This window comes from Limulus polyphemus, unplaced genomic scaffold (assembly GCF_000517525.1).
Source record: "Limulus polyphemus unplaced genomic scaffold, Limulus_polyphemus-2.1.2 Scaffold157, whole genome shotgun sequence".
Lineage (NCBI taxonomy): Eukaryota > Metazoa > Arthropoda > Merostomata > Xiphosura > Limulidae > Limulus > Limulus polyphemus.
Window position 1 is genome coordinate 611,713 of NW_013665767.1, and position 13,128 is coordinate 624,840.

The 13,128-nt window shown below is 31.1% G+C and overlaps 1 protein-coding gene across 1 annotated transcript in view; it reads left to right on the forward strand.

Moving 5' to 3' along the window:
• LOC106476596 (tRNA-dihydrouridine(16/17) synthase [NAD(P)(+)]-like) overlaps window positions 1–13,128 on the forward strand; it is a 49,330-nt gene that overhangs the window by 14,175 nt on the left and 22,027 nt on the right. The window contains exons 4-7 of the mRNA XM_013937244.2: window positions 2,291–2,373; window positions 8,360–8,463; window positions 9,816–9,960; window positions 13,008–13,110. Of these exons, the coding sequence (XP_013792698.1) occupies window positions 2,291–2,373; window positions 8,360–8,463; window positions 9,816–9,960; window positions 13,008–13,110 (435 nt within the window). The remainder of the gene's footprint in view (window positions 1–2,290; window positions 2,374–8,359; window positions 8,464–9,815; window positions 9,961–13,007; window positions 13,111–13,128) is intronic.

Below are 13,128 nucleotides of genomic sequence, written 5' to 3' on the forward strand. Positions count from 1 at the left end.
GTTTTTATATTTACAAATGTTTTTATATTTACAAAACTAATAAGTTTGTCTGCTTGCCATAATTTTCTAAGCCTTGTCAAATTTCGCATGTGAAGGATGTAAAACAATATAATTTCTTTAGGTTTTACTTATGCACTTTAAAATAACCAAGTATTATAAATTAATCTATCAATATTGCAGAATTCCACTGTAATTTATCAGGCTTATTAACTAAACTGTATTTGGGTAAATCAAAAATATTGTTTTTTGAACAACATTTTCACTTAGCCCATTCCTTCTGAAATTCGTCATAAGGAAATAATCTTGGGAGCTTCCCACCTTCTAGAGACTGACAATACCACATGGGGGGGCATTCTGATCATTTGATTGGTTATTCACACATCATAGACAGAAGTAGGTGTACGTAAGCAAGTATTTCCATAAATTTCAATTAGTTGATTGTTTTCTTGAAATTAATTGATTTAATCATAATTTTTGATTAATAGTTATTTTGCTTGATACTAATCGGTGTAATTGTTCAGGTCTATTTGAAATCTAACATGCATAGTGCTACTTAAGTGTAAGATGTTAAGAACTTTGCATGCGTGTGAACATTTTAACAACATTATGTTATCTTAGCATGTGTTAAAAAGATTGTTTTTATGTGTATAGTTCTATGCTATTATTCCTATATTCTATGGTCCCTAATAACATACGAATCACACAAAAATTAGAAATATTATTAAGTGTTGCAATTAATCTAGAAAGGACATTGAATTGTTGGAAATGGTTCAGGGGAGAGCTACTAGAATGGTACCTGAAATGGAAAGGTTATCATATGAGACTAGGTTAAGATCTCTGAACTTGTTTTCTTTTGAAAAAGGAAGAGTTAGAGTGGATCTTGTTGAGGTTTCTAGGGTTGTTAAGGGAATTGATAGTATTGATGCATCATCTTTTTTCATATTTAATGGTGAAAATGGTAAGTCTAGGGGACAAAAGTATAAATTTTGGTGGGGAAATAGTAATTTCAACTAAGACACTTTTTTTTTTCTAACAGGGTGTTTGGCCCATTGGAATGGATTACCATCAGATGTGGTAGATGCAGTTAATTAAAATGAGTTTAAGGGAATACTTGATAAATATTTGAATGATAAGGGTTGGCTTTGTGTTCTTTAAGAGTTTAGTTAATTTAGTGGATAGGATAGCCTAGAAGGACCAAAAGGTCCCTTACTGTCCTTTAATGTTCTGCTAATTACTGATGGGGTCCACTATGTAGTTTACATAGAAAATGAGTGATTTCACTCAATTTTTCTTTCACTTCTTTGCACTGAGTGCTGTAATAGGCAAAAATATGCAATTATTCAATACGATAAAATAAGTGGACCCACTGGTAGTGAACATTATAAAAACAAGTATTTAACGAATTAAACACATTAGAGTATTGTAAAAATTACTCAGGTTATATAATAAATACTGTAAACAGTAGCTATTAGTAATTAGATAATGCAAAACTCGAAAAGTAATGAGTTCATTGATATACTTACTGTTAATTTATGCTTAATAACATATTTAGGCTTAGTTTATAACTGTCTGTTGCAACAGATTATCTGATTTTCACAGCTGTGAGGAAATGAAAACTTAAGTATAATATTATTAAATATATTGAACTTAGGACATTTTTTGCAAGCCAGTCTATAATTTTTCAACTGGTTTTGTTTCTGTATTTCAAAACATCTACAAGTTATTTATTGCTCCAAGAATAATGCTCCAAGAGTAGTTAAAAAAGTAGATTAAAATATTTTATATATATATATATCTTAATAAAAACTCAATCAGGTCCCAAACATATCTTTTAAATTTCAGTCATAAAAACAACTTTTAATATATAATACCTCAAAGTTAGCTTTTTCATTACACTAACCCTTAACTTCTAGGGTGAGGTCTATAATTAATGCAGGAGTTGTTTAAATTATATGGTGTAGTTTATGTGGTTCCAAAGAATTTTGTTGATGACTTATTTTCATATTTGTAACAATATTGAGATATTCTCATATGTTGATGGAAGATTTTCAATACAGGAGTTTATGTTTTACAAATTTGTTGGATTTCTATTAATGAACCCTACCAAAAATTACTCTCTATAGAAAATATTTTCTTTATAAATATTTTATGATTATTTGAAATAATGTAATTGTGGGTGAAACTATTTCTTTGTGAATTAACAGTGTTATTACAATGGACTTAATGTAGAGTTTTATAATGTTCCAGTATTAAAGAAACATGAAATGAATGATATGACTTTGTACCGTAGTTGCTGACTGTTCACGGAAGAACGAAGGAACAGAAAGGGCCATTGACAGGGTTAGCTAGCTGGGAACACATCAAAGCCGTGAAGTAAGTATTTATATAATTCACAATCCATCATTCTCAACAGTGGTAAGAAAATCTATATTTTTTTTTATTTTAGTTCAAACGGTGGTTTTCATTTTGATTTTAATATTAGAAGTAAATAGGGTAGAGATCTTCAATGCATAATGTATAAGTGTTTGTAAAACACTGGAAATGGCAGTAATTTAAATTTAATTCTAACGATATTTGATTGACACAATTATCTTTTTTTTAAAGCCACTATGGTGTAATGCTATAGTGATTTTACTGTTTATATGACTTCCAGAATTACAACAGTTGGCTTGAAACTTAAGCTTAAGAACTTCAAGAAAATAACTAAATCTTTTACATGAAGCAGCTCTTTGTACCATCTATTTCAGTTGAAATTGGTCAGGGGAAACCTCATGAAATTTTCTTGGCTGTCTGTTAAGTATGTTTTTGTCTTGTCAGCTTTGTACAATAAGTTTAGATTTAGTGGTTATTTTGACCAGCTTAAATATTTCCTTGTCCCAGTTATGATATATGTTTATGCTTGCACTGAATATGGACTCATTTACACATTTTTAATTGGCATGAAGATACAAGATTTTTTAAAACTAATTGGCTACTCAATTAGACCATGTTGCACTTGCTCGACCACTTATCTGTCTGAGATTTGGTGCTGATCTATAATTTTGGGCATTCAGGTGTTTAGCTTCAATTTAGAATAGTAATCAGAACAATAATGGGGACAGAACTGATACAAATCAGCCATGCATGCTTGATACAGTTGTAGTTGTTCTGAATCCAAAAGTGAATACGTGGCTTCCTGTATTCTGAAGTCACTGGTTTATGATTGTGCTGTCAATCTGAATTCAACCCAGATACATGATCATTGTGAATTGCTCATTGAGTTTGCTAATGTGTTTGTTGGAACAGTTAGCTGAATGAGTAGAACAACAGTAACACATCATTACACATAACCAGGTGAAATAGGGATGTTGTCAATGCTGAAATTGAGTAAATGTTGAAGAGTGGAATAATACAACCATTGGAAAGTGCTTGGTTGTCTCCAGTAGTATAGAGGAAAGAATGAATACCAAAGGTTTTACATGATTTCATGTGGGTGAATACAGTAATGTACATTGATGAATTTCCTTTGTTGTGAATGAACAGATGCCTAGATGTATTGGAAGGTACCATTTGGCTCAATATTCTAAATTTAGCTTCTAGATACTAGCAACTTAAGCTGAAAAGAAGGATTGTATGAATTATGCCTTATGCCATTCAGCTTGTGTAACAACTTCTGCCACTTTTAAGAGGCTGATAGAGCTTACACTTAGAGGGCAGCAGTGAAAGAAATTATCATTTATTCAGAGATGCAGACTTGAAAATGAAACCAGGAACATGTGTGTTAATGCACATATAATATTTTTTCTATCTCATAAACATTGGGTACTGATTCTGCAAAATATTGCAATGGTCAAGGACTGACCCCAGCCTGAAACCAAGTAAGATGGTCGCACACATTTTTAGGCTTTTAAATTACTCTATCATTGGTATGCAATCAATTTCTTCAAGATATTTATACCACCTTTTGCTTTGACTAAGACTGATACTCATTTTGAATAGAAAATTGAACAAGCATTCCAGTTCCAGAACAGTGCTTTGATTGAAATACTGAAAAGTGATAGTAGAATTGTAATTGTGATGTTACAGATACAGTATACCACTGATTTTCTGGCAACTGATGTTCCGTCCCTTCTTAAATCTGGAAAAAATTATGAGACTGCACTTGAAATTCCTGCAACTGCCAGATTAGTCCACTGGGCGGCCACAGATGGCATTGTGTGAGGCGCATGCTCTTTTGGGACAGACTACTTACATTTTAAATAGGTACATCACTCTTGTGAAAATTTTCTTATAAATATTAAACTAGTGGATCAAATTACTTTAATTTTTTCATGAATGTTGCCAAGAATATGTAGTTTAACAAGATACGAATATTTAGTTTCGATTTTTTCTTCAATTTTTTACAACACAGAATTAAATATATAATGTACTTGAAAATAACATTTTTTTCTGAAAAAAATATTTAAAGAAAGTTGTTTAATTAAATATTTTATTCATGTCAACAGAGAGATAATTTAAAGATGGCATCATGTGCCTCTGTCTTGAAAGAGTTAATTGTTTACAACTGCAGTTGTTGTTGGTGATCCCTCGGTTCTGTGCAATTCTTAGCTTATTTTGCTTACATTTAACCCTAGCTATGGCTTCTAGGCAATGGCCAACTGACAATCATGGTGTCAAGCATAAGCACGAGTTTGTAATGATACAAAACATAGTAGAACTGTTGAAACAACTTGACTGTGGTGTTTCTGTGTGGAAACTTTGTGATGTGTATGGTATTGGTTCATCAACTGTTTATGATCTAAAGAACCAAAGAGACAAAATAATGAAATTCTTTGCAGACAGTGATTCCAAGCAAATGATCGTTAGGAAAAACTATGAAAGATGGTAAGAGTACTAAGCAATGATTGACTGTTGATGGAATGGTTTTGACAATGTCGTAGTGATGGAGTGGACTTGTCGGGTAGCATGTTAACAGAACAGGCTAAGTTGTTCCATAAAGAACTTAAGTTAGAACATGAGTGTGATTATAGTGAAGGATGGCTTTAAAGGTTTAAGAAGTGTCATGGAATTTCCATGCTTAAAGTGTGTGGTGAAAACCTGTCTGCAAACCACAAAGGAGCTGCCGAGTATGTGGACGTATTTGCTAAGCTTGTAGCTGACGAGCACTTCGGTCTTGAGCAAGCGTGTAATTCAGATGAAACTGCATTATATTGGCGATGCACACCACGAAGGACATTAACAGCAGAGGACGAAGAATGTCCCACAGGATTCAAACAATCTAAGGATAGTTACCATCCTAGGGTGCTCAAATGCAGCAGATGTAAGCTACTGGTGATAGGAAAAAGTAAATGTCCTAGGGCCTTAAAAAGCATTAAAATTTACCCGGTAATATACTGTGCAAATAAAAATGGCTGGATTACCACTGAATTACCTTAGAATGGTCTAAAAAGTTTTTTGTGTCTGAAACCCAAGCACAATGCACATCTGTAGACAATGTTGACAATAACTTTACAGAATTTAATGTACCAAAGGAGAAAGAAGTTATTCATGAGTTGCTTGAGTATGCAAAAAATTTTATGGGACCTGCTGCCAAGGGTATAGCAAGTAAGCTTAATGAAGAAAGTCTGGCTGAGTGGATGAATGTCAACAAAGAAACTCCTGTTGTTCATCATTATACTGACTCTGAAATTATGGATATTGTTCTGAATCCCGATAAAAACAATGAAAGTGATGAAGACGACGGAGATGAAGATAAAACAGATGTAGCTGAAAGACTTACTATGGACAAGTTAAATGAGTTGACAGGTGAATTAATCAGTAGGCTAGAGCAACTACCTTCATGACAGAACAAGAGCTAATGACTCTTCAGTTGCTGTATGAAGCATTACACAGGGAAAGATTAAAGCACATAAAACAACTTCGCTTGGATGAAATGTTTAAAAACATGGGCAAAAAGAATGTGTGTGTCAGAGCAGTAGGCCTACATCTGATAATTCTGTGGCTTCAACTTCAAATACCCCGGGTGTTCCTCCTGTAACATCGTAAATCCATGATGAAACAGACAGTAATCCTGACAGCCCTCAACTTCCAGACCTTTGTGATTAGCTCTACAATTCCGGTAAAATTCTAAAATTTGCCACTTTGAAAGTGGTACTACTGCAACATTCTTTGTAAATACATTAATTAATAAACCATTTTCATTCATACGGTACTAATAGACCTGTTTCATTTATACTTGTACTAATGAATTTCTTTAATCATTTAATATTTGTTTTATTTAAGTTTCTAGCAGTCCATGGGGCTTTAGAGACACGTGAGGGGTATAATTAGTGGGTCAGAGATGTATTGTTGAATTATTATTATGTGACCTCTGTTGGTCTGACAAAATGGATAATCTGGCAAGGTGCTGAAAAATTGGTGGTGTACCTGCATAAGGATAATATAGAGCATGATAGCTGTATACTACCAGTTTCTGAATGTCAATACTTTATTACAAATAAGGAACTGCTTGTAGTTTTTGTATTTGTCAAACACAACTGTTACAACATGTATGGCAGGAAGTTCACTGAAATGGCTAATTAACTTTGAAATATTCAGACTTTAATTAATTACACTGCATCATCTTTGTCAACAGCAGGAAAAAGTGGATGGATTATCTCTCTAACCAATGGGAGATGGTCCTTTTTGTTATATGTTTAGATCCCGAACATCTTGCAGTGATCAAAGTCATCGCAGTAATGGTACTGATAAGCATGGATAATGAAACTTCTGCTTGTGGAAGGACATCACAAATGAGTATTCAGCAACTTCAAAAAAGAGCAAATGAAGAACCCACAAACCAGATATAGCTTAAACACTACTTGCTGTGCAGCAATGTGGAACATAAACTGATGCACATAATATCTGGCATTGTATGGTCTGTTATAAGTCCAAGATAATGTACCATCATTACAAGCGATAGAAGTGTGGTAGCCAATCTGTGAAGCAGTTTGTGGTTCCTGGAAATGTAAGCCAAGAGGTACTTCACACCTTTTCATAATGCAAGGGTTGGAGTACATCAATGAATATCACATACTATTGGGAATATGTGGAAGCAAAAATTTTGGCTGCATCTGCATTAAGAGGTAGTGGAGACATTTTGAAATTTATTCTAATTTACTCTGTTTGAATTTTACTTTGTTTTATTTTTTATAAATTCCAATTTTTAAATTCATTTATGCTTTTACTTGTTTTATTTATTTTAAGTTAATTATCCAATATATTTTGTCTTGCATTATGTTCAGTTTAATAACATTGTATTTTGAATTTATTTATGTTTCACTTAACTCTGTATCTTCCTCAGTTTCTGTTATGTTCAGTGTATTTCATATCATATTCAGTTTTATTTTACCTTGTATGTTACTACTGTAGGTTATGGTGTTAGATTTATACATATATTTTAACTAATGGTTTTTGTTTAGTTTGTTTTCCTGTTGGAGCCTCTTTGTTTATCCCACGTATAAGGGTGATGGTTTATGTGTCACCAAAGGACATGATTAATGAAAACCATGAGTATGTTAGTTAGATGCTTAATTTGTTCTTTAAAGTTAATTTGAAGATTTATACTTAGAAAGGTCCTGAGACAAAGAAATTGAAAGTGTGGCTGTTAAAAATTGCATGATTTTATTCTTTCATGTAGGTGTTCTGCATTTGACTAATATTCATGGAAACAGGATGTAAGTAGCCATAAACTTGTGTTAATCCTCACACTGGGCTAAGGTGGCATATCATCCATAGAACCTTTACTTTTGGCAAAGTTTCTGTGTCTTCTTTTCTCTGGGACATGGGTCATGCTATCATGCTCAAATAGAGGAGTGGTACAGAGGTTTGTATAAGTTAGTATGAGCTGGGAATTAAATCTTCCTTTGAATCTATAAGAAAGATCTAGGATTGTGGGATATTGCACTAGAACTGTGCTCTTACTTGAAAGTGAGGCATAGACATGTTCCTGCATTATTTTGTCGTGTGAAGATGTGACCTTTCTCTTTGATTCAGTAGCTGTATTGTTCCAGAAAAACTTGGGAAGTGGCTAATATTTTAATAATGGCCATCTTGGTGGATCTTCCTGGTATTGTGATTTTGAATAATCATCTGTTGGCTCCAGTTGTACCTGAAAATAACATGGTTTTGTGATAGAATAACTATAACTGCTGAAATGAATGCAGATTATGTGAAATATGTACCTAGAGAACAGATATAACCAGGAACTTTTCAGAGTACTAAACTATTCTGTATATAAAAAAAAAAAAATGCTGAAATTAAACCAAAGCATTGTTCTTAACATGCATTACTACAGTTAGAATATTTATCATAACAACAAAATGTTGTCTTTATGTTTCAGAAAGAATGTTAGTATTCCTGTGTTTGCAAATGGAAATATACAGTATCTTGTTGATATTCAAAGATGCTTAGAAGAAACTGGTGTGGATGGTGTAATGATTGCAGGTAAGGTATTCATATTTGTAATACAATTTTTGGATAATAGATATACTGGTTTTCTAAACATTGAGACCAAAAGTATCAAATTATTAAATCTTTCCTCCATTTATGACTTTAATATAAATTAGACACTTGTATAATCAATTTAGTAAAAACCTACTTTCCTGATTAAACATGTTTGAATAGTTGGGTGTCTTACTTGAACAAGTCTTCAAGTGATTACGTGTAGTTTCAGGTTCTAAGGGTAAATTTTGATCATATCAAAACGACCAACTATTCTCAAATTTTTTTAGATTCTTTCCTGTTCTGTTGATGATTATCAGATATTAAAGTAAGTTTATAAATACAAAATTATTTAACTTGTGGAATTTCGTTAAGATGGGGTACAGGAAGGTAAATTCTTGTATTAGTTTATACTAGCAACAAAATTTAAAGTGACATCCTAAAATTAATAAAATATGCTTTGAAAAAAAAGATTATAGATGAAAAAATTATACAAATTATTAGAAATGATTAAAATCATCTGAGTGTAAATAGATAAATCATTAAATTCAAAAGTATGTTATGTGTTATCTTTTAAGAAGTTAACGAAAAGAAGATTTATGATTCTGTACTTGCTGTTCAGATAAAAATAAAAACAGTCTGGTTCAAAATATATGATCAAATTCTGAGATATTTTTTTTCCATAAAAACTTTCAGAACTTATGATATTGATCTAAGTTAAAATTTGAATTAAAAGGGTTACTTTGATTTATTTGAATGGAAGAAAAATAAACACTGCACATCTATATAAAATTTGCCACAATTTTTTTTAAAAGCAATTTAGTGTTCACATGCAACCATAGTGCTTACAAGGAATATGTAGACTGATTTGGTGTAGGAAACCAAGTAATAACCCAAGAAAAATACTGTTAGACTATTTAAAGTTGTGCTCAGATTTGAACAGTGAAATGGGATTTTATTATATCACAAATGCTTGTAATGCTTACTAATCACTAAAATGTATTGTTTAATTTTTGACCCATGGGAATCAATAAAGGTTTTTATATTAAGTTTCTTTCAAGTTGTGATTGATAAATGAGCCTTGGATAAATCTACTGTATTAGAGCTTTAAACTAACAGCTTAGCCAAATGATTTTCAATTGGTGTAAATACTTAAGCCTTAGATAAACCTACTTTATTAGAGTTTTAAACTAATAGCTTAGCCAAATGATTTTTCAATTGGTGTAAATACTTAAGCCTAAAATTGTTTAGTAAACTATGATGTAAAATAAGTATAACAGTGCTATTAAGGATATTTTCTGAGTAATTAAGTCATTCCTTTTCAAAGTTTACACAAAATTATTTTTATTTCATAGAGGGAAATTTACACAATCCTGCCCTTTTCCATGGTATCAGTCCACCTGCCTGGAAAATGGCTCTTGAATACTTGGAATTTGTCAAGAAATATCCATGTCCATTGTCATTCGTTCGTGGCCATCTCTTTAAATTATTTCATCATAGGTGGGTCTGCATAAGTTATGACGATACTATATTGATTTTAGAATTTATGCATAGAACTGTTTGTAAAATTGACTACAAAGATGATAGAAAAATGTTGATGTAACACCTTTTCTTCTTTTATTCAATGTGACAACTTGATGTTTTCGTCTGATATTATTGCACTATAATTTCAGTAAAAGTAGACTTTCAAAACATTATTCCACCTTATGATCCTTCTTCAATTTTGAACACTAAAGATAGTATTTTTTCTAAAAGTACATGCTTATTAACCATTTAATCCTTTCCTGCTCTACAATGTTTGATTCTGTTTATTTTCTAACAAAGCAAAAATATGAAACATTTTATAAACAGCTTATATCACTAAAAAACTATTCTACCCTATTCTAAATCCAAATTTAGCCATTATTGTGACCTTTGTGATGCAAATATGATGTCAGGTTGTAAACTTTCAAGATTTATAGGAAGATCCTTTTTACTCAGTTGGCTTGAAAATTTTCCTAAAGGAGTATAACCTGCTTGTCATCAAATTTAAATGTAGAGATATACTTGAACTGAACTTCCAATGACATTGCTCATTCAAAGTTAAGTGAACTTGCTAACAACAATTGGACAAAAAAGTACCTTTTCAGTCAATCTTTGATACGGTTTTATAATAGATATATCTAAAAAACAAGAAATTGAAAGTATTTCATTATATTTTTAAATAACATTATACAGTTTTAACATACAAAATTTTAAGTTTAAACTTTTATGTATTCATCTATTTTTAGATGACTATATTTTCTTAGTTGTATTAAAACTGCAGCTAAATGGTGGGCACAGCACAACTAGCCTATTGTGCAGCTTTGTGCTTATCAACAGAACAAACATATTTTATTTCTATAAGTGCTTTATAAATGTGATTCTTACAATATTGTTTTTGAATGTGATGAATTTGTGATTGGTGGATTTTTTGTGTATAAATATAAGTTGAATAATGGGTTGCATTTCCAGTGTATATAATTTTTGCTGCTTCTGTAATTGACTCGTAGTCATTTTTAATATTACTTTATGTTGCATGGATTGATATACTAAATAGCATTTTAATATTACTAGATTTTTCTTCTTTCGGATGTAAAGAACATATTCAGGAATATAACGTGTTCTTTTATGATTATCTCTTTCAGCATGGGGTTGATCCCTGAGACTGACCTCGTAACCATTTTGTGCTTATTATAATTTTCATGCTATAACTTTTAAATTAGTTAGCAAATGTTAACGAAATTTGGAAGATTCTCAGTAAACATTACAATGCTTTCATACGCAAAATATCAAATTTTTTTTATTAACTCTTAAGGTTTGTAAAGCAGTGTTTCTGTCATGCCTTTTTTTTTCTTCTTTTCACATTTTGCCTGTCTATCATGCAAAGTAATATTCATTTTAAGATAAAAAATACTTTTATGCATCAGAAAATTTTGAAATTTCACATGCAAAATCTTTATAATGTCTGGATAGTTATCAAACATTTCTTAAGAAAAAACTTTATATTTTATGTGTTATTTTCAGTAATTAATCTCTGTACGGGATCGGTAAATTTGACCGATCTCGCAACCACCATAAAAAATTTAGGAAATAAACATAAATTATGCCTCTTTCATTCTAGAATGAATGCAAATTATAACATGAAAACATAAATGTTTAGACAAAATACCTTAAATCTCATAACATTATACATTTATATGTATATTTATTGTTTTTATTATATTGACCTTTCACCCGTGCCTGGCTAACAATACAGAAGTTACAATGATGAGGCTCACGTGCACTTATTAAATAACATAAAACTGACCTTTGGTCTGTACAAAGTAACTGGTCTTGGCTGTGTTTTAGTCGACTAATATTTTGTTAAATAGTCTCATTTCAATTATTATACATTGTATATAGATTATTGCTATTTTGAAATAAGATCTTAAAGCTATTTTTCTTAAAACATAGAACAGTAACAAGAGAAGTAAAGCAAACAATTATCTCTTCTAGTTACGACCTTGCTAGCCTTTAAAAAATTTCCACGTGGAGGATTTGAAACAAAATAATTTTTTTTAGGTTTTTATATATACATTTGAATAACTAAAAAATCATAAATTACTACATTAATACCATAGAATTCCACTATAATTTATCAAGCTTATTAACTAAGATGTATTTTAGTCCAAAAAACATGAAATTTCAAGCAGACTAAAGACACACCCTACCTCGTTGAAATATTGGTTCAAAAGAAATGGCGCCAAGCCCATTAAAATGGCTAAGAAAGTCACTAGGGGGACATTATCAGCTTCCAATTGGTTTTTCATGTCATGTATAGAAGTAAGTGTATATATAAGGGAGTGTTTCCAAAAATGGAAAGTGGTGGGTGGGGTGCCACTGTGTTTTATATATTTCATGAGCAATATCTTAGTAAATTGAAAAGATAAGAGACTCTTATTTTATATTCTAGCTTGTCAATATCAGTAATTTGATTTTCTAATTCATACGAAACTATAGACTTAGTATTTTGAATTCACAAACATCTAATTTGAACCAGTGCTGCATTCATCATACCACATGACACACAAAAATCTGTTTATCTCTGTTTTCTTAATATTTGCTTTTAAATTGAGAAATTGAGTAATATATAGTACTAAAATTTGAATTATAATCTACAGTTTGATACCAAAGTTATTGACATAATTCACAAAATAGTTGTTCTATAAAATTTTAAATGCGAGTCAACAAACGAGATGACATGGCCTTTCACCCGTGACCCATCTCGAAAGGGTTAATTGGTAATGTGCTAACACTGCATGTTCATAGAAGTCTTGCAGAACTATCTACTTTTTTACCATTTGATAGAAAGCACACTGTCACTTTGTAAAAAAAAAATAGATTCTCAAACTAAAAGTATAAACTATCAAGAGTTTTAAAAAAGAAGTTAAAGTCTATAATTTTCACTTTAGTTTCATTTAAATAATATATGCTTATATAATAAAGAATTGTAAGAATTGTTCTGAGCTTGGATAATTTTTTTTCAGTCTAGTTTTACCTGAAAATGAAAACCTTCGAGATGATTTAGCTAAAGCCAGTTCTTTGGAATCGTTTCTTACAGTTGCTTTAAAGATGAAAAAGAAATATGAGGTAAGTTTATTGAACACA